This window comes from Centruroides vittatus, unplaced genomic scaffold (assembly GCF_030686945.1).
Source record: "Centruroides vittatus isolate TY-2023 unplaced genomic scaffold, ASM3068694v2 scaffold_3293, whole genome shotgun sequence".
Classification (NCBI taxonomy): Eukaryota; Metazoa; Arthropoda; class Arachnida; order Scorpiones; family Buthidae; genus Centruroides; species Centruroides vittatus.
Genome location: NW_027122702.1, coordinates 578,027 through 600,879, shown reverse-complemented (window position 1 = coordinate 600,879; position 22,853 = coordinate 578,027). Strand labels below are relative to the sequence as shown.

General features: G+C 26.9%; 2 protein-coding genes across 2 annotated transcripts in view; both read left to right on the top strand.

Annotated features, from left to right (window-relative positions):
- Positions 1–4,059: 4,059 nt before the first annotated feature.
- LOC136988357 (centrosomal protein of 290 kDa-like) lies at positions 4,060–22,827 on the top strand. Its single transcript, XM_067286244.1, has 13 exons — positions 4,060–4,149; positions 4,218–4,289; positions 4,500–4,637; positions 4,720–4,854; positions 4,950–5,003; positions 6,277–6,432; positions 12,378–12,491; positions 14,890–14,958; positions 16,050–16,139; positions 18,402–18,524; positions 19,968–20,264; positions 20,443–20,513; positions 22,602–22,827. The coding sequence occupies exons 1-13, from the start codon at positions 4,060–4,062 to the stop codon at positions 22,825–22,827; spliced, it is 1,635 nt and encodes a 544-aa protein (XP_067142345.1).
- Positions 22,646–22,853, top strand: part of LOC136988353 (centrosomal protein of 290 kDa-like) — a 28,210-nt gene continuing 28,002 nt past the window's right edge. Inside the window, exon 1 of the mRNA XM_067286242.1 lies at positions 22,646–22,785. The gene's annotated coding sequence lies outside the window, so the exon portion shown is untranslated. The remainder of the gene's footprint in view (positions 22,786–22,853) is intronic.

The window sequence follows — 22,853 nt, the reverse complement described above, 5'->3', positions numbered from 1 at the left end:
CTTTTCAAAAAAGTAAGTAAAAAGTATGATCAGAAATTATTGAAAGTAGCATATAAATAATAAATGATTATATTTTTTTGAATTTTCATTTTTTTTTGTTGTTTATTTTTAGGATTATTCAAATTAACTATTGATAAGTGTCAATCTAAAAACAATTTTGAGAGAGAGAATTCCTTGAGTACTTAATTTTTTCCTTATTATTGTAGCTTTTATAATCCCAAATAAATAAATAAATAATTTATGAACTATTTTAAAAATGCACTTTCAAATACAGTAAATTTTGTTTTAATTAATGCTTTAAGTTTTTTATCTTATAAAATTAATTTAACTAATTACAAAACTATTTCTGTTTTTAACTGTATTATATAAAGTATATTATTTAAGGAGTGATTGATTTATTATAAATAACTGCAAATAATCATGATTCAAAATAACATTCAAAATGCTTTGAATACATACTGAATAGTATCTGTGTGTGATTTTACACACAGATACTGTACATACATTTTCAATCTAACTTGAGATGATTATCAATCTTGAAAAATAATAATAATTTTCTATGATTATATTATTACAAGATATTATTAACAAACATTTTTACATAGTATTTGTTTATTTATTTACAAAGTTATTAAAAATCAAAGTAGCTGTATGCATTAATTTTTTTTAAATTCTATGTTTTTATAGGTACAGGGTGTCTCACATAAAATCAATCCCACTCAATGGAAACAATACAAATGAATTTAGGCAAAGAACACTCATTAAAAACTTTATTTTAAGTTATTTAAATATTGTATATAGAAATTTATAGATGATACTGAAAATGGTATCCTTGTGCATCTATGCATCTTGTGCACATGTAATTGTATTCAGACTGACCTTATATAGAATAATGATGTTGATTGCATCAAATACTTCTGAAAATGTTCTCCTTTACTTTGCAATATAGTTCTGAGATTGTTTTCATATACCTAAATTGTAATGATGGTGGACTTCACGCCGATCTCTGAATAAGCAAGCAACGAGAAAATTATCATCCAGGTGTTAAGTGTGTAGGACTATCGCTATAATTACTAGCGCTTTGGACGAAATTATTTTCGTCTTCGTCAGGTAAAGACGGTTAAAATCCTTTTTCGAACCAAAAAATTTTTGAAATGAAAAAACTGCTTTAGAACTTTGGAATAAAAACAACGATGGAACTGAGTGAGAAGAAATTTAAACGTGCACGCATGGTGACGTAGCGCATGTGCTATAAATTACTAAGATGTGGAGCTAGAGGAGTTGTCTTAATCTGTTATATAAGTTGACCCACATAACAGGCAAATCAAGCGTGGGAGTATTGCACGGATTTAGTGCAGCGGTAAGAAAGGCCTCCCAAATAAACACGACGCTCCTGTTATTACAATGCCTGAGCATCACCACCTGGTCCCATAGCGGGGTGTATAGGTGCTGTAACACCATTCTTACTAGTTCGGTATCTCCTTTGCCTGCCCTGATGGAAAGTTGGTGTTCGGAAATACGACAAGCCAACATTCTAGTTGTTGCACCAACGTAGTGGGTGCGACAACTAGAATATACTTTTTTCTTTAAATACAGTAAGACCCTGCTTAACGCGGGGGATGCGTTCTTAGACGACAAAGCGCTAAACGAAACAGCATTAAATGAGGTCATTTTAACATACAGTAAATAGGGAAAGAGAAAATCTGTAGAGAAATTTTTGGGGTTCTTCATTTTCAGAATCTCTATTTTCCAATTCTACACAAATTCTTTGTTCTGCCAATTCTTGAAAGATGTCATTGGTAAGGCTCTCGCCAGAAACCTGCCGTAAATCCTCAATATCCTGCTTGTCTACATCTGGTCTTACTGTATCGGTTAGGTTGTTTGGTTGACCTAACAATACAGCGATAAGCTCTTCTCGTTGAGAATTCTTGGATACTTTCAGCCATAACTTCTTCCACACTTCGTTCCTGCATTTATCAGTTAATTCTTACGAAATGAAGTTGACAATGCCTATGACATCCATGATGTTATATTTTTTCCAAAATTGCACCAAACAAACATATATTTAAAGAAAGTACACTTTTTTGCCACCCTTTTCTGATTGGTTCGTGCTCGTACATAATCGTATTATATACGAATCAATGAAATGCCGCGATGATTTAAATTGGCGTAAATTTTGAGCTTTTTTTAGGCTTCGAGCAGACCGCGTTATAATGAATCAGCGTTAAGCAAGGCAGCGTTGAGTGGGGTCTTAGTGTATTCTCAGAAGTAGGAATCACATGGCAACAAATCTGGAGAATGAAGCAGCACTCAATTCTTTGCTTACTGTGAATTTTCTTGTGCATGCATCAAGAAGTCAATGAGTGATGAGATGTGAGGAATGTGGCTGAATTGTATTGTAAAAAGCAGTTTTCTTTCTCATTTTTTTTTGTCAGCTGGGAATAGATGGTTTAAAAATCTGAAGATGGACTTCTGTGTTGATTGTGATTGTGATATTGAAAAATGGGTTGATTTTAAGTGGGACATCCTGTATAATATAGAAATAATTTCATGAAAGAAAGTTGTAATAATTTAATATCAAATAATGAAATACTAATTAATATAGTATATATGCATACACTTAACACCTTATTCTTGCCGAGAAATATAAATTTATTTAAAACAAACAAACGTTTTCAGCCTGATTCACAGGCCATCTTCAGGTTTAGAATACATTTGAATTAAAAATTCTATCATTGGAACACAAAATTCAAATTCAAAATAATAAGAAACATTTAAACAAAAAATTAAATAGACAACATAAATATCAATAAAACTAAAACATAAAAATATATAAACATGCAAGAAACGAATATATAAGTATTAATAAATGCAATACTAAGACATTCAATAAAACCGCTATAACTATTGGTTAGAGCCCTTGTTAAACTTCCTAACCATGAACTTCCACGCAGAGGGTAGACTTTCTGCGTCCCTCGCATTTAGACAGCCTTCTTGTAATCTACTCCTATAAATCTGCAACTTTTCTGCTGTCAATGCCAAAGATGGAGAAGATAAAGGGTTTATGATGGTCGAATCATTCCATTTAACTATAGCTCCTGGCGCTTGCGCCATTTGGGACAAAATTGTTGCATTAGACCTCTTTCTGATGTTATAACTATGCTCCTTGATTCTAAGCCCTAAACTTCTAGTGGTTACTCCAATGTAGTCTATTTTAACGCCAATTGCATGAGACGAATTTTAAAAAAGACTACATTGGAGTAACCACTAGAAGTTTAGGGCTTAGAATCAAGGAGCATAGTTATAACATCAGAAAGAGGTCTAATGCAACAATTTTGTCCCAAATGGCGCAAGCGCCAGGAGCTATAGTTAAATGGAATGAGGCGACCATCATAAACCCTTTATCTTCTCCATCTTTGGCATTGACAGCAGAAAAGTTGCAGATTTATAGGAGTAGATTACAAGAAGGCTGTCTAAATGCGAGGGACGCAGAAAGTCTACCCTCTGCGTGGAAGTTCATGGTTAGGAAGTTTAACAAGGGCTCTAACCAATAGTTATAGCGGTTTTATTGAATGTCTTAGTATTGCATTTATTAATACTTATATATTCGTTTCTTGCATGTTTATATATTTTTATGTTTTAGTTTTATTGATATTTATGTTGTCTATTTAATTTTTTGTTTAAATGTTTCTTATTAATTTTGAATTTGAATTTTGTGTTCCAATGATAGAATTTTTAATTCAAATGTATTCTAAACCTGAAGATGGCCTGTGAATCAGGCTGAAAACGTTTGTTTGTTTTAAATAAATTTATATTTCTCGGCAAGAATAAGGTGTTAAGTGTATGCATATGTATATTTTGCTGAGTGCTTTGTGGTATTTTTAATATAGTATAATTTTAATGTTAATAAATTAAAATGTATAATTATCTAAGACAAATTCAAAATTATAATTAGTTTTTTTTAATAATATTCATTATATTCAAAGTATTATATTTAATTTTTCAGGCCATTTTAAAATAACACATATAATATCATAAAAAACATATTGACAAAGTTAAATGGCTCCGTTAAATTGGGATCTTGTGATTAATATTCCTTTGGATGCTCTTGCGGATAAAGAAGATGATTTGTATTATCAATTAGCAAAGGTAATTATTATAATATATTTTATTTTATACATGTGCTTTATTAGTTAATTTATTATTGATAAATTTAGTATGATCCTGAAGAAGAAGATGATCCAGAAAAATTACGCAGACTGTTTCTTGTAACAAGAGGAGTGATGCAGGTGAAAATAATTTGTAATTTATTTTAAAAATAAAAAAAATGAAATATTAATGTAATTAATAAAGACTTTAATTTAAATTATTAATTAAATTTGATATGCTTGAAACAAAATATTTTAATGAAATAAATAGCTCAAGTTTTACATTAACTGGTAGTATTATTTTCAGTTTTCAATTAATAATTTTATTTTATTTTTTTAATACTATACAAGATTAAGTCAATGCAAGCAGAAGTAGCAATGGAAGAAATGGTTCAAATGGCTGAAAAACAGGGAATATCAGATGGTCAAAGAGAGAAAGAATTGTTAGAGCAAATTAATGATCTGAAATATCAATTAGAATCTCAGAAAGTAATTATAAGTATTTTTTGTTAATGTTTTTTATATTTATATCAAGCAAATTATAAATCATAATTTAATTTTTAAATTATAGAGTGTTAGTGAAAACAGTTATACAAAACAGTTACAAGAAGAAATTATAGATCTAGAGAAAGAAAATAATATCTTACGAAATAAACTTCAGGATAATCAAGAAGAAATACTTGGCCTTACAAACAATGTGAAAAAAGTAATTTACATCTTTATGTATGGCCTATATATATATATAATTTCTTTAAAAATACAATAAATATTTATGTTAATTTGTTATAATTATTCTGCTAGGAGCAGGAACTAGTAAAACAATTACAAAGGGAAAATAGTGATTTGAAATATGATGTAAGTTTCTTTTATGTATTAATACAGTTATTTAATAGTATAGATTATGTATATGATTTCATTAATTATTCATAATTTTATAATTATTTGGCGAAAGTCTACCATGATGCAAAAATACTTAATATTGTGAGATTTCTGTCCCCTTTACCATTCCCACTTTGTTTGATTGACATTAATTAAAGCACTAATTTAAGTAGTAAAGATTCTGATATTCTCCCCTAGAAGGGGGCAACAATAAGGTCAAAAGGGAGAAAGAGGACAACCGGGAAAAACCCCCACATCTTATATCTCAAGATTGCTCGACAGATAAAAACTCTGATCAAATATCACTCCAAGTCAACGATTGTTATGATGTTTAGATTTAACAGAGAAACTTACTCAAACCAGACAATTAGTCACGATAACAAACTGTCCAATAAACAAATTTATGAGGTAAGACGAACCACAATAACAGATAGAAAATATCCATAAATCGTCAAGACATCTGATTCTTGACAGCTGTATCCACAAAACACAGACCTAAATTCAAACTTAGAACATATTGCATCATAATGACCTCGGACAGTTATCATGTGAAACGCATTTAAAAAGAGATTGCACATGATCATCCATATGGATATCGCGTACAAGCGTACGAGACGCCATATACAGCGTGGACCTCCTGAGCAAGGAAGAAATCCTCCCGCCAATACCTATATCACCAACGTCACCTAGAAGAATCTAGGAGCTAATAAGCGTCATCACGAAGTATTTACTTAAAGGTCTATGTAAACTCACTCTCTCAGTTTATTAGTTATAAATAGTATAACCTGTAAGTGCCCCTACGTATTTAACCTCTTTATGTTTATATTAAATTTGTTATTTTGTTAATCTATCAACCTGTCATTACTCAGAACCCTTTGACTTACTCACCACACTCCCCACTCAATTTTAGCCCTTCTAGCCATTCGTTGACAACTGTGTATGGGATTTACCATCCTGTAGCCAGTAAGTGGGGATAAGACTCGTCGTCGAACCCCCTCGGTGCTCACAATATTGTCTATAAACTTGAATTTTAACATACTGTGTTTACTTTTTTTAATGATTTAACATTATAGAATAGATTTGAATTTATCAGAACTGAACTTTAAGGAATGTTAAAAAAACAAAAATATATCAATAATAATTAGTTATTTTTGATATTCCTTTGAAAATATTTTATTATAGTAAGTAATTGATATTTTTATATATTTCTATATAATTATAACTTTTGACATTATTATACACATTACAGATTCAGCAGTTTAAAGAAGAATTGTCTGAAGGCTGTCAAAAAATTGAACAGCTACAAGATGTTACTGAAACTAAAAGTACTGACACATATAAAGATCTAACCCAGAAACTCTATGAGAAAAACCAACAAATAAATAAATTGTTTGATGAAGTGAAGGTATTATTAGAAACTAATAAAATATATAAAAATAATTTAAATTTAAATAAATTCAAATTTAAGAAATGTATACAGGTACTCCTCACTTTACAACCTAGCTGCTTAACGACCACTCGCACTTATGACCAATCAAGTTTCAACGTGCAGTTTGGGGAATCCCCTTTCTCAGCTTGAGTGTTGGTCAGTGGCAAATAGTGACATGCGCACTAAGCGTACTATAATAGGCTTACGCGTACTATAATAGGCTTACGCGTACTATAATAGTCTTTTTATAAATAAATTTGAAGTTTGTTGCATAATTTGTATAATTTTACAACGATCCTATATTTCTGGCACAAGCTCCTCGCTTATCAACCAATTCGCTTAACGATGTAGTCGTCGGAACAGAACTCCGTCATAAAGTGAGGAGTACCTGTAATTTCTAAATTAGAAAGAAATAATTTTGCTATGAATTTTAAAACATTTAATAACTTTTTGCTAGATTTCAAATCATATTTAGATCTAAATATAAATTTCAGCAACATTAATTTTATTGTAAGTATTAATTCATTTATTTTTTGAGTTGATTTTGTATATTGTAAAACAGAGATATGCTGCTGTATTAAAAGTATTTTCTAATATAGTGATGATTATTTGTTCTATGTAAGTTTTTAAAATTTATTTTTAAAATTATATGAAGAGTTATTTATCCAAAAGCTTAATGAGATTTTAAAAATTTAATACATTTAAAATTTATTAAAAGTATTCAAACATAAAAATCTTGTTTTTCAGAAATTACTTATTTACAATTGTAGGATATTAGTGATGATATCATCACATGATTATTATAGATTCTGTATTATCATATACTAGCAGATGAGCCTGGCATTGTTCAGACAAAAAGTAATGATAGCAAAGATTAAGATTATTAGATTTTAGCTGATCTTACCTGTTTTCACCAAGTGCAAGAATTAGGTCCTTCCTCTTTCAAGACTAATTAGAGAATTCTTAGGTATCTGCCTACCACACTGGGATAACAATAAATAAGACTCACTGCAACCACTAACCGGTGCATAGTACCACTAAGTGATAATAAACGTTTTTGTAACTCTTTCTGGGTTCTTCTTCAGGTTTAATAAATTTGAAAAATAAGCTGGATCTTCCAGAATCATTCATAAATATAAATTTGAACATAAAATCGAACATTAAGACGAAGAGTTCGAAGAAAGAGAAATTACGTGCATGCGCTCCCTGTGTCAAGTTTATATATGATGAAACGTTAAATATAATTGAGAATTTTTAGAAGGGTCTAAAAATATCTTTGATTTTCTGCATAAATGCAAAAAAGACATCTAAAATAGTACAGTAGAAGCTAAGTTCTTGGAGGTAATCCTTAACCCTCTCTTTCTCCCATGGTGGAAATTTTGAAAACTCCCTACTTAATGTGCATTCTCATGGCATACCCTATTAAAACGCAATCAAAAATGCAAAAAACCACATCTAAAATAGTATAATAGAATTCTAAAAAACTTTAAGTTAAAAACCAAGTAGAAAACTAGTCTTTAAAATCCGACTTCGAGTGAGTTAAAAAACAAATAAACAGAAACGAAAAGATGCTATACTTTTTTTATAATTTTATTGGTTCTATTCCCCAAATGCATTTCGCCAAGCCTCATCAGTGGGTAGTTGAGTTTTGGTAACCTCCGTTCCTTTTATGCTGGATGATGTTTTCCCAGCATGCATCTACCTGCATACCGTCATTCAGATTGATTAAATTTGCATATTCTTTTATACAAAAATGGTTGCAGGTGTAATTTATAAATTATCTTGTACTTGTCCACAAACGAAGTCTTACGTCGGAGAAACCGGAAGGAAGTTAGAAGTACTCATTGCTCATTTAAAAGAGCACGAGGCAGCAATAAGATTAAAAAGAGAAGAATCACCGTGGTACCTACATTATAAAAATAATTTTTGTAACATAGACAGAAATAATATAAAAATACTTTATAAAGAAGAAGATTGTTTAAAACGTAGAATAATAGAACATTTTTGTATAAAAGAATATGCAAATTTAATCAATCTGAATGACGGTATGCAGATAGATGCATACTGGGAAAACATCATCCAGCATAAAAGGAACGGAGGTTACCAAAACTCAACTACCCACTGATGAGGCTTGGCGAAATGCATTTGGGGAATAGAACCAATAAAATTATGAAAAAAGTATAGCATCTTTTCGTTTCTGTTTATTTGTTTTTTAACTCACTCGAAGTCGGATTTTAAAGAGTAGTTTTCTACTTGGTTTTTAACTTAAAGTTTTTTAGAATTGAAAATTTTACCGATCGCATTGGCTTTTTAAATTATTTGATTAGTATAATAGAAGCTGAGTGCTTCATGGTAAGCCTTAATCCTGTCCCTTTCCCTTGCGGGGGGAATTTCGAAAAATCCCTTCTTTGTGTATGTTCTCATGACATATCCTAACTGTGTACCAAATTTCAACTTTCAACTCTTAACCGTCTGGGCTCTGTGCTTATTATTATTATTATTATTACCAACCCATCTCTATTATATTATAAGATTGAACAAACTCTTACAATTTAGATCTCTTTTGATATTTTTATTTTACAATACAAAATATTTTCTTGTTCTATTTTTAATATAATTGAATATAATTTTAAAGAGCAGTAAGCAGTACAAAAATGAAAACCATGAAGTAATTTCATAATTGCTGAATATGATCAGGTTTGAACCAACCATGTAACAGATATTCTAAAACAATATTCAAATTTACAGTAGTAAATAAATATATCCAATGATTTGCACAGTTTTAAAAATATTATCTATGTTTAATATAAATAATAATATTATTATTATGATGATGAAATGAATAATATAATAAATATATATACAGTGGTGCATTTAGAAATATGACACACCAGGCCCATAACATAAACTAATAATACCACTTTTTCACTGAATGATTCAATTTTATAATTTTAATTTTGCAATAATTGTATTTTTACAGATTTTAAATATTAAAAGGGCAAAAGACTGTTGTTCAAAACCCATTATTAGTACTACCATTGTGTTTATGCAAAATATATGAATATATTTTGATTGATATTTTGAGTGATTCTTAATCTTCTTCAAGCTTACCTGCAGATTACATATTTAGAATTTTAAATCCTTATCATTGGTGCAGGACACATCCTAAATATTTAAACAAGAAGGTGAGCTTAAAGAAGAATAGTTATATAAAGACAAATAGTTTAAAATAAGTCTTATATGAACAGTTGAAAGCAAAGTGATGTTAGTTTTTTCCAAAACACTATGTTGCTACTGAGTTTTAGTTCCTGACAGCATTATTTACTTATTCATTGTAAAGAAATAGGAATATTAAATATTCCAGTAGATGAAAAGTGACTTAGATCACTTTCAATGGTTCATACAAATATTGCTGAACTGATATGTCTTATTTTGTCCCTAGTTAAATTTTTAATTTGCACTAATTCATATATAAATTGTTTCTTGTTATAAGATTATTGTTTCATTATTATAATTATTATTAGTTTGATTTTTTGCACCCCAAACCCTTGCACCTCTATGTTTAGGTCTAATAGGTCTAATGGGAAATCTGTCACTACATATGCACATTCTGTGATGCACCACATTCTGTCACCTCTAGGTTCAGTGGTTTGCTCTGTGTGTTGATGAATCAATCTCTTAGTTAGTCAGGACAAGTAATTTTATATATTTAGATTAAATAAGTGTATCTATAAAAATTAATTAAATTGTAGACAATTAGACAATACCAACAAATAAAAATATAAACTGCAACTTTATTTATTGTTTATTGCAATGTCGCATGAAATAATTAAATCAAAATGAAAATAAATTCAATTTAACAATGCAATCGGAAACATTGAAATGGAATCGTAAAATATTTAGTATAGCATGTGTTGCTTTTATGTCCAACAGATGGCGCTGCTTTTCAAAAACATGTTTTTACCTGTCACAAGTGTGACATCTATATAATAGTAGGTATATAAAAACACGTGTATTTGAATGTACTGTTATGTCAAAATTTCAAAGCAATCGGTGAAGAACTTTCGGAGATTTAAGATTTTGAACAAACGCGCACTTATATTTTTATTTATACAGATATAGACTGTAAACTGATGAAGGGCGAATTTATACATCCAAAATGCATATTGAAGTCAATAAAAATGAAATGAAAAATAGTTATCTTAAAGTCATTTGTGGTTGTTATGATAAGTTTGGGTTTGAGGCATATTAATAGCCAATAGAAAATTTACATAGTCATCCAAACAAGAAGCAAATTATACTACTATTTCTATTTTGTTGGTTTCTTTTTAGTTGATTACATTACGAATACTTCTGTACTTAACACTTTAAAAGCATTGAATGACTTGAACTGCAACATTATATATAATATATTTAAATTAATAACACTATAAAGTGCTGGTAATATTAGAGTCTGTCCTCAACCAATAAAGCTAATTATATTATCTCTTCAGTATATTCAACAATGCTTAGTATTGCATAGAATTCTGTAATGCATAAAACATTTATGGTAACTGTGATACTGATCTATTTTCTGCTTTGCTAAGTAAATCATATAATTGTAAATTGTAAGAATAGGAAATATTAAACATACTGTGTAATCAAATTTCTTTAACTTGTATTGAAATGAATCCTATTTTGACTGATTATGAACTGTATATTATTTGATTCACTATGATGTATTTGATACACTTGAGTTTATGAAGGATAAAAATGAACATTTCTAGACTGTAAAACAAGCAACTCATAAAATATGAATTGTTTTGTACATATGTGGCTCATTCTAAAAATGATTCCAAAATTCCATGAATTTTGTTCTTATTTCTGTAATGTGCAAGTGTATAACTATAACATATGTATTCAAACTTGAAATTATTATAATTACTAAATTGTTTATTGTTGTAAAAAAATAAATTTTAAATATATACAGGATTCATTTTTTATGCAAAAGATTTCAGAGGGCTGATTCTTTGAATAATTTCTATCATAAAAGTTCATACCAACATATATTCAAAATGGCATAGTTATAAAGTTACCATATGTTTAATATGTGGCCACATATGCCAATCATTGTGGCAGAGAATATTCTTTGCTGATCAAAGAACTTTTATAGTCAAAATTATTCAAAGAATCAGTCCTGAAAATTTTCACATAAAAAATTAATCACTGTGTAGGCCTATATGGGTTGTACAAATGAAAGTGAGACTCTTGTATTTGTATACATAGAGCTTTGTATTTGCACCAATAGATGACATTGTATGTCAAGAAGCAAGCTATTATCATTGAAAAGTGCTATTGTAACATGCTGTTTGCGTGTGCTGAAGCAAGTTGACTATGTATGGTCATGACATGGATTCATCCAACCACATACTGCATTATGTTATACAAACAGCCATCAAGAGTAATTGACCCAGTATGATGTCAAAGGAGTTATTCTATTACATGACATTATACACCTGCATTTGGCAACAGTGTGCCAAGATTTTGCTGTGGCACTTCTGCTGGGAGGTCCTTAACCATCCTCCTATATCCCCAACCCTTGCCTTGTGACTATCACATCTTTGGGCCATTGAAAAAAGCTCTCTGGGGCCACTGGTTCACTATTGATGCTGAGATCTGAGACATCATTGAAGTCTTGTTCCACAGTGAATAACAGATGTTCCTTGCTTAGGGTATCCAAAATCTAGTGATGCACTGGGACAGTTGCTTGTAATGGCAAGTCACCTTGCCAATCATCCAAAATTCTCACTTTGATTTGTGCAACCTTTATGTATGTTTATATATATTTATTTTAATATTTAAAATTATTAAGAAATAATAAATAAATATATATAAAATTAATTTTTTTTATTTTTTCACTAATAATTACAATTTCATTTTAGGAATATGAGAACAAAAATGAAAATCTTCAACAGCAAGTAAATAATCTTCAAGAAAAACTTGAAGATGCTGTTCAACAGATAGAGAAAATGACAAATGAATACATCAAATTAAAAGTAATTGAATTATCAAAATAATAGTTTTTAAATATTTAACATTAAGTTAAATTATACATTTATGAGGAATAAACTAAAGTGTAAATATTCAATTCAATTCTTTATTGTATGAACTTTAGTTCATTACAAGGGGTTAAAATATTACATAAAAACTGAAGTTAGTACAGTTTATCAAATTAATATAATAGCTTAGTATCTCACAATAAAACACAATAATAATCATAAAGTGTAAATATTTAAAGATTAAGATTTATTTTCATTGTATAAAATATAACTAATGTTTAATTAATTTTTCAAATATTACTAGGTAGCTTTTCTTTTCGTTCATTAATAAAATGTTAATTTGTAAAATTCAAGTTTTTTGGAAATTTTAGATTATATTTATAATTTATTCTATCAAAAAATTAACCATATTAGAGAAATTTTATGTAATGTATTTATAATATTTATATGTTATTTTATATCATTGAAGAGTTATATTTACTTTTTAAAAATATTTGAATTTGAATAAGAGCAGCTGTAAAATCTATAAAATAATCTGTTTTAAAAAATGTTTACTACATTGATTTTATGTTTTTGTTATATTAAAACATACTTATTATTTAACAAACTTAAAATATATTTAATCTGTAGATAGTGGAAAAGTTCAGCCTAGATAGATTTATTTATCAACCAATATATTTATATTTATTTTAAGATCAAGCATAATATATGTAATTTAACATTTTTATCAAAGATTAAGCTTGAATTACATATATTTGATTGCTTTTTCAATACAAATAAAAATCAAAGAAACATTAACAGTTTAATAAATGATGTAACTATGTATTGTAATAAGAATGAATTTTAATTATAACTGAATGATTAAAATTTTTTAAATATATAAACTTTTTATTTATTCTACAGTTCTGAGTAATGAAACTTATGGTACAAGAGGTTCAGTTAGTTCATTAAATTAAGGAATTTAATAGTCTAATTGGGAAAGGATTTCCGGTATTGCCCAAACTTTGTTAAATCTAATATATTTTGAATAAATATATTAATAATGAACTTACAATATGTAGGATGTGTTAAAATTATATATTTTGTAAGTGTGAATAAAATATTATACTGTACATTGAGTAATTTATACTCATTGATTCAACATTTTAGCCTGCTTTATTTCTGAATAAAAAAATTTTATTTTTTTTTTCTTTAGGACAGAAATTTTTTTTGTTTTAAATCTAGTTAAATCAAGACCAACTGTGTTAGTATTTTTATTAATAACAACATTTTTATAGTTTAATTTTATTGTTAACTTTTCTCATTTTGTTAATATATCTTGGATATTTTAAAACAAAAAGAATGTTTATCAAAGTATTAAATTCTCTGCAATAGAAAAAAATTAATCCCATGCATAATTTAACAGAAAAAAAAATTATAATTGGTTATTTATTATATAAATGGTTTTAAAATATTACAATTTTAATTTATTAATTATTATAAATTCTTAAAATTTATAAAATATATAATTTTAAAAGTTTTAAAGAATTTTTGATTAGATATTAAGGTAAATTAAATGCTTATATAAAAAATCTTGATAAGTATACTTTAACTGGTTATACTTTTTCAATAATATGAAGAATGCAGATTCAATTTGCATTCAATGTAAGATATGATTGTTTTTAAAGCTGTTTTTTAAGATTAAGCATGGAATTTTTTTTTTTGCATTAGAATTTATATTTTATTGTTGTTTGCTTATTATTTAATCATTTTCATACAACAGCTTTGAAATGTAAGTAAATAATATAGTTATAATGAGATTATTTACCTAGTGGCAATATTATGTAATATACATTGTTGTGTATTGGGTTTGTCTGTCGATCTAGCAACACTTGCAGCCAGCATTATGTTGAGCTGGCAACATCAGAAACGAACAGTATTGGTATGGTCTCTTCAATGGGTTGTGAGCTTGGATTACATGTACTTATCTACAGAACATTAAAATAGTCATTCGATTTATTAGTTAAGTGTTTTCATTTTACTGTAGCTATTGATACATTTTCTGGTCTGTCAAGATGGATTTGAACCACTACTACCCCTATGGATCAGAAAATGTATTGATAGCTACAGTAAAATGAAAGCACTTAACTAATAAATCAGATGACTATTTTAATGTTCTGTAGAGAAGTACATGTAATCCAAGCTTGCTACCTGTTGAAGAAGCCTGTGCCAATACCGTTCGTTTCTGATGTTGCCTCTCAACATAATGCTGGCCACAAGTGTTGCCAGATCGGCAGACAAACAAATTTGGGTAGCAGACCCAATACACAACATATATAAATGTAAATAGAAATTTGAAATAATAATAATAATAATTTATTTTTTAAATTATTCATTTGTATGGTTTTTTTAATAGGAAATGTTTCATCAGTCACAAGCAGCAGTGCATGAACTTAAGAAAGAAAGAGATTATTATAAAAATGAGGTTGGTTTTTAATATATATAAGAATGTGTAATTTAATAATATAAATTTATCAGGCTGCAGTTTTCAAAAATTGCAGAGCTTTAAATTGTAAACATTTTTATATTTGATTGACTTATTTCTATAATTGCAAAATTTGGATGTCTGGGAAAATATGTTTCTGGGTCTGCTATTAACCTTGTCTCCAAATCTGGAAGAAGATGAAGATGAGATTTTACTTGATTTTGTCTTAAGAAAATTTATGGCAGTTTAAAATAAATATATGTTAATCATTTTTCTTTTTATAATTTGTCTTTAATAAAATATTTGAAATAATTAGCTGAAATCTAGGAAGTGCTTTAGAAACAACTCTTCTACAAACTTGATCAGAAAATTTCCCATATTTATTATTGATCATTAATTAACTTATGTAAATAAATTATATGATTATTATCTGAAATTGTCAATAAAGCAATATATTATATTCTTGATAATTCTTTCTGAGATCTGTCTAAGATTTTTAAAAATTATATATAATTGAATAAAAAATTGTTTTAAAACAACCATTTTGAACTTTAATATTTCTCAAATTTGCAATGAAATTCATAAACAATAAATTTTAGTTGAGAATTATTAATTTTTTTAATATTATAATAAATTAGTTCTTTCTCTAAAATATAATCTCTTACAACAATGTTAGTCAATAAAAGAATTTAACTTTTACTTGATTAATTTCAAATGTATTGAGTAGAAAATAAAGTAGAAGTACAAATTATATGAATTATCTTATTTTTCATCCATGGATCATATTTTTAATACTCTTTCTGTCCTGTGAGTACTAAAAGGAATTTTTTTATTAAGCCCATTATGTATTCAACCAGATCCACAATGGGGTGGCCAAGTAATGAAGGTGGTGTGCTTAATTCTTCAATTTTCTTAAAATTAGAGTTAAAAAGAGTTTCAATTTAAAAATTTTCAATAAATATTTTAAAAATATATCAGAATTAATTAGAAGTAAATTTTAGACAGTGTTAATTTACAATTATTTTAACATTGCTTTAAATATATGTTTATTTGCATAAAACTTTTATATTTACACATTTACTTTTATATAGGTTGCAAATTTTAGCCAACAAGAAAGCTTTAAAGATGACAGTGATGATCAAATATTAATTACAGTTAGCAAAAGAGTGCAAGAGTGGAAGGTAAAAATAGTTTATTCATTAGATCTTACACTTTCTAAATATTGTCTTTTTATTATTTATTATTGTATATGTTTTTAAAATTTAGTATAATTTATTTATTACCATTATCTTTAAAATAATTATCTCAAATTGCTTTAAATTTAAATAAGATAAATTTATTAATTTATGGACTATATATAAAAAGCCCAAAAATATTTAAACCAGTTCCTGTAATCTTGACTTAATGAATTAATTAATTAATGCTTCTGGTTCTTTAAATATTATTTTATTAATGTTAGTTTATTGTGACTAACTAATAATCTATTAATAGGACTTGTTATACTGATTCAACTCGTGGATGAAATTAGAGATTGAATTAGTCTATTGGTTCAAAAGGATAAACTTTCTTTATTTGATCTAATGAAATTTGTTGCTTTAATTTTTTGTATATTAGCAACAATTCACTGTATATATTTTTATAATAATGAAAGAATCTTCCTTTAATTAAGAAATCCATACATTGGGTGAATTACAAGAAAAAATAAAAATCTATAAACATTTGATTTGAAAAATAAATTACGTCTAAGAACTGTCATTTTAATACTTCCATTCTTTTGATCAGTGAAGAAGTGCAAAGAGATAATAAAGTGAACACTAATTGAAACAATGAGTCTTTTTACAATAAAATTGAGCTAAAAATTTTTAATAAAATTTTGAGTTTTGTTTGATTTAATTTGATAAAATGAAAATAGATCAAAACAGAAAAAACACATGATTACATTTTTGATATATGTAGCTTTTGCAAATAAAATTTTTTCATTAGTTAAATGTGTTTTTAATGTAATTTATGTATGTATCTATGAAATTATTATCTGTATCAAAATATGAAAATACTGTATATAACAGGTGTGGCCAAACTTTTATCCCTTAGGGGCTACTTTTTCGGTAAAATATAGCCCGCGGGCGACTATGAATATGGGCAAACAATTTTAGGATTTTTCAAATTTTTCATAGATATTTTAATAAATAATTAATAATGATAAATAAATAATGATAAGTTTTTATTTTTTTCCGCCCTGTATTTGGTTTATTCATTCTAAAATAATAGGGTTAAATATTACTAACATTTAAAACAATAATTAATAGACTAACACACCTGCTTCTGTTCGCTGTATGAATAAATAAATAAAAAACCTAAAATTGAAAGTAAATACAAGTGCACAAACAAGAAGTAACAAGTGGATTGAAGCCAGGGGCTGTCACGTTACTGTCTGACACATGATTTTTCGCCATTTTATGCTATTGCCATTTATATGCGGATGCATTGCGACTACAGTTAATTTAAAAGTTAACATTCATTTGCATTGTTCATCGGGATAAATACAAACAGTATGGGTACGTTGCACAGACATTCTATTATTGTAAGAATAAATTATAGAATTAAGATTTTTAAACATTAATTTAAGTGAAAGCAAATTGTTCAACTTTAGCTTCGCGGGCTACTTTCAAAACCTTTCGGTCGGCCGGTCGACCGCGGTCTACGTGTTGGCCATCTCTGGTATATAAAATATCTTTTAAATTATTTTAAAAATTTCATTCTTGATTGGTTTTTATGATAATTAAATAATACACTCCTTGTCTGATTATGTAGTTTTACAATAAAATTAGTCAATGAAAAATGAATGTTAGCAATTTAAATTTTCTTTATTAATTTTATATAAATCTCTGCTAAATATTTACTTTTCTGATAAGTGTAACACTTTTTATACAGATGTTGTATAACTGAGGTTATTTATTTCATAACTATTAAGAAAAAGAAATTAATCATTGCATGAAATACTTATATAAACATTTTACTGACATTACACTTACATATTCTTGTAGATTTAAAAGTGGTATATCTCATTACAAAGTTAATTTGTTATAAATTTGTAGTAAATTATACTTTATTAATATTTACGGTAATTATTTATGCCCAAATCAAGTACTTAGAAATTAACCAATCTAAATCCAAAACCTTTTTGTTTTTTTTAAAGTTATCAATTTATAATACAAACATATTTCTCTCTTCTCTGACTCTGACTTCAATACAATTTCAGTAAGAAAACTCAATAAAAAAATTTTTAGATTCTTTTTGTGTAATAAAAATTTATGATACTTTTTATGTAAAAAATTTTACAGTATATAACATTTAGTTCTTTACTTGAATAATTTATGAATTATTTTATATAATTTTAAAATTTTTTGAGTAATGTTTGTAACATTAGATTCAAATTTTTAAAGGAAATATTAAGGAAAAAAGAAGAAGAAATACTTCATTATCAAGATCTGGTAAAAAAGTTACAATCACAGATGATTTCTTTTAAATTAGATGGAGATCATGCTACTGTTGCAATACTCAGCAAGGTAATATTTTATGTTATATTTTTTTTATATCTTATTTTGTAATTATTTTATATATTAATATGTAATGAAATGAATAAGAATTAAACTAACTTTTCATTTGATTTTTTTCATGTAAAATATGAGAAAAAACTCATATTTTAACTTAAGATCCTGTATTACTTAAAAACTTTAAAATTTTGATAAAATAATAATTCAAAATGTGTAATTGAGAAAATAATTGTAAAATTTATTTAGCTTTTCATTTATGTTTTTTTTGATAATTTTTAAAGTTGTCATTTGTAAACTATCTCAAAATGTTTACTTTTTGAATATGAAAATTTAAATCTTAATAATAAATCTTATAAACTGTGATCTAATTTATGTTTCAGAAAACAAAACTAGATGTTAGTCAATCCTGTAACAACACTGTGATACTTAGTTTACTGAGTTCCTAAAAGATTTGATTAGTCCAAAACAATGTTTGCCTTATCAAACATTTTTATTTCATAAATTGCCATTCAATAGCCATATTGCATATTTTCAGGATCATTTATCCCATTTTCAGAATGGATTTTTACATTGTTCCTATCAGGATTATCATTGCAAAGATGTCTTATCAAAGCTGATAGGGGCAACATAAAATTCCACACTGTCTGTTTATTGAATGGAAAAGTGAAAGCTTGACAAGGAAAGTGTTATTTTGGACTAATCAGTGTTTTTTAGGAAACTCTGTAAAATGATGTTAATTAATTATATAATCTTTTATTTTTCTAAATCTATTTATGGTATCCTTAGTATAGTTTATCATGAATATTTTTGATTATTTTTGTTGAATGTATTTACAAATATTTAGCAATCATTTACATATAACAACATAATAAGAAATATATTTTAGTAAATAAGATTACAAAAATAAAAATTAGAATAATTGAATAACAAATGATTATTTCTTTGAAGAAAATACTTCAATGATTACTGAAGTGCAAATTTTTGATATTATATTTGACTTTATATAAGTGATATTAAATTAGAAAATTGAATTCACAATGTCTATCATAAATTAATACTTTGTTATTCAGTATTTTAACTTCTATCATACATCAATGTATTTTAAGATATAAAGTTTTAAATTTTATTGTGTTTGTTTTAATATATAATATCACTAGATAAAATTATATTTATTAATGTTTAGAGCTTCAAAACTTTACTATAATTTTAATGAGAATTCACTGAAACTGAAGAAGTTTTAAAATCTTTCAACATTAATAAATTTTCATTGTTGTATTTCAGATTTGATATATAGTTAACAAAAAAATAATAAAATAATATTAAATTCTTTTAAATAAGTAAATACATTACTTATTTTAAAGATAACATATACATGTACTATGGATTGGTTTATGAAATTACAATTTTTAAAGAGAGAAAATAATGAAAAACAATAATTAAAATTTATATATAAAGGCTCTTGAAGAAAAAGATAGACAGCTTAATTCGTTGAAACAACAATTAGCTCGAGCAACAAAAGACATTGAAGAAAGTACTGAAATCATTGAAAATTTAAAGCTTCAACTAGACGATGGAAAAGATGATGATAAAAATAGGCAGTCTGATAAGGTTGCTCTTCTTCAGAATTCATTACACGAGACTGCACATGCTCTTGAATTAACTCAAGAAATGCTAGCTGAAATTGAAGAAGAAACAAAAAAGAAGGATAAAGCTCTAAATGAAGCTTTGAATCGTATGCGACAATATGAAATGGTAGGTTTATAACAATAACTTTTTGTTTTGTATTTAGAATCCATACATGTTTTTAATTCATTGTTGAATTTAAAGCTGAATTAATTTTATGTTAAAATTAATGTTAAATGGGTGATTCTCAAATAGTTTTAATTAAAAAAATAAAGATTTCTATTCTTATCTTTATAATTAATCTTAGGGTCAGTATGGATTAGCAGATGCAGTTACAGAAATTAAAGAATGCAAGAGTATGATAAGGATTAGGGATAAGTATGTTTTATTTTAATAGTTATAAAATAAAAATGATTTATGTTTTTTAAACTATTACACCTGTTTGAATTATAACTATTGCAGTAATAAATAATTTTAATAAGTATTTGATACAAGCATTTTGCAAATGCATTTAATTTAAAGTTGTTATTAATACCATAGTATAAGTTAACCATCAATTATCTGTAAACTGATTCCAAAGCTTTGCCAGATCTTCTTATGTCATACAATGTTTCAATAATAAATTGTGGATTACCAATTATACATCTTTTATATCTCTAAAATAGTATTGAATACTAAAATCTACCATTGTTTTAGTCATCCAATCTAGTTTTAGTACTAAAACAAAAACTGAAACTACATGTATATAATGACTAAAACAACCAGCAACACCTACAGACCATATAAAAAGACATGTATATTATGCAAGAAGCTTCTAACTCTATGATTCAACATTGAATTAAGACATTGATTCAACATTGAAAAAATTTAATTTATAATTTACATTTATAATTACTGTCAAAATTCAGTTAGTAATAGTAAGGCTTACTGTTATTATTCCTTTGGGTGGGGGGTTGCAAAATATTAATTTTATGTATATTTACTATTTGGGATTGTGGAGCTAAGAAGGTTGAGAATTGCTGCTCTACTGTATTTAGGCCTTTTTTTTTTCTGAAATGTAATTTTTCAGAGATACTTTTCTTAAAATGCTGACAATGTGTAAAAATATTATAATTTTTCCTTGGATATTTGTATTAACATAATTCAAGTAATTAAAAATATTGGCTAAATATGCCAATTATCACACTGAATATTATTTTTAAGACATTTTATAAAAGCATTTGTACCTTCATTTTGGAAAAAGACCAACGATTCATTCTAAAGTTGTAAAAAAATGGGCATACTACATTATCCTTGAATAACCATATTACTTTTAACATGCAAAAGAAAAATTTTGTACTGAGCTTCCATAGATATTCAATCTTTTTTTAATGGTCTTGACTTGATGCAATTAAACATACTTACAACTTGATCTAGTGTAGGTTTTAATGTTGCCAGTAATGTTTTTAAAACTAGGGATTATCTATGCAAAAAAAAATTTGCAAGAAATGCAGATGTTATATCTAAGCAAAAAAATTTGCTTAGATATAATATCTGAGTTTCTTGTCTTTGCAAAGGTAACAAGAATAAAGTTCAATGCAAACAAAGAGCAACTGCAAAATGCAAGTTGCACCTTGTCTGCATTGTAAACTGAAAGTTTACAATGGAGAGTTTACAAGGTGTAAATTCAAGTTTACAATGCAGACAAACTTTAGCATAAGTTGAAAACTAGCCTAAAGTTTGTATAATCATAGTTTCAGCTAGTATGCCACTTTCATAACTTTGCAGAACACTTGCAACAAAGGTTCATGGAACACCAGTTAAGAACCACTGGTCTAAACAGTATGATGCATTTGATCAACCACATATATTGTCTAAACCAGTGTTTCTCAAACTTTTTGGTCTGTGACCCTCTTTTGCATTTAAAAATTTCAAATTTCCTACAGACACAGCACTGCTAGCGAACACTGTTCCAAATGACAATGTTGTTCTATCATAGTTTAGGTAGGCAGTGGAAGCTCAGGGATTCCCCAATAGTGCATAAATTTTTAAATGTTATATTCAGGCTCATATTAAAATATTGATATTGTTTTTATTTACATGTGCAATTTATTTAAGTAAAATTATTTTATATATTTTTTATTTCTACTATTTCTAAACATGAATCCATAGTAAATTTATAAAATATTTGAAAAAAAAATTGATGTAATCAATTTTTCTGTGACTCCCAAATATTTTTTGCAACCCCCACTTTGAGAATCACTGGTCTAAACTATTGAGAAGAACTAATTATTAAAAATTACTTTATAAATGAACCATTATTTAGATGATGATTTAATTAATTTTGTACTCTTTTGCAAAAAAAGATTTAGATAAAATATTAGATATTATTATATCAGTAAGTCAATGACTACTGTAATTAGCATTATCATCATTGTGACTTTTGATATCAATAAAAATTTTTAATTTTTTCGAATTTAATTGTAGGCAAATAGAAGATCTTATTCAACAAATAAATTTGGCAGAAATAGAGATTAGTGATTTATCTGATGAGAACGAATTTTTGAGAAAAAAATTGGGACTAGATAGTCAACGTTCTCAAGAATTATCTCGAAATTATAAGTCTCCTAAACAAAAAGAAGCTGCATTAATATTATCTCTTCAACAGCAAGTAATATCATTTCTTACAATTGATGCAACCAAAATAAATTAAAATTAAATATTTGTTCTATTTTATTA

Excerpts from the sequence above, each read along its gene's own strand:
- LOC136988357 (XM_067286244.1), top strand. The coding sequence starts at position 4,060 with ATGGCTCCGTTAAATTGGGATCTTGTGATTAATATTCCTTTGGATGCT. Across the intron at positions 4,290-4,499 it reads TAACAAGAGGAGTGATGCAG|ATTAAGTCAATGCAAGCAGA; the intron begins GTGAAAATAATT and ends ATACTATACAAG. Across the intron at positions 4,855-4,949 it reads TTACAAACAATGTGAAAAAA|GAGCAGGAACTAGTAAAACA; the intron begins GTAATTTACATC and ends TTATTCTGCTAG.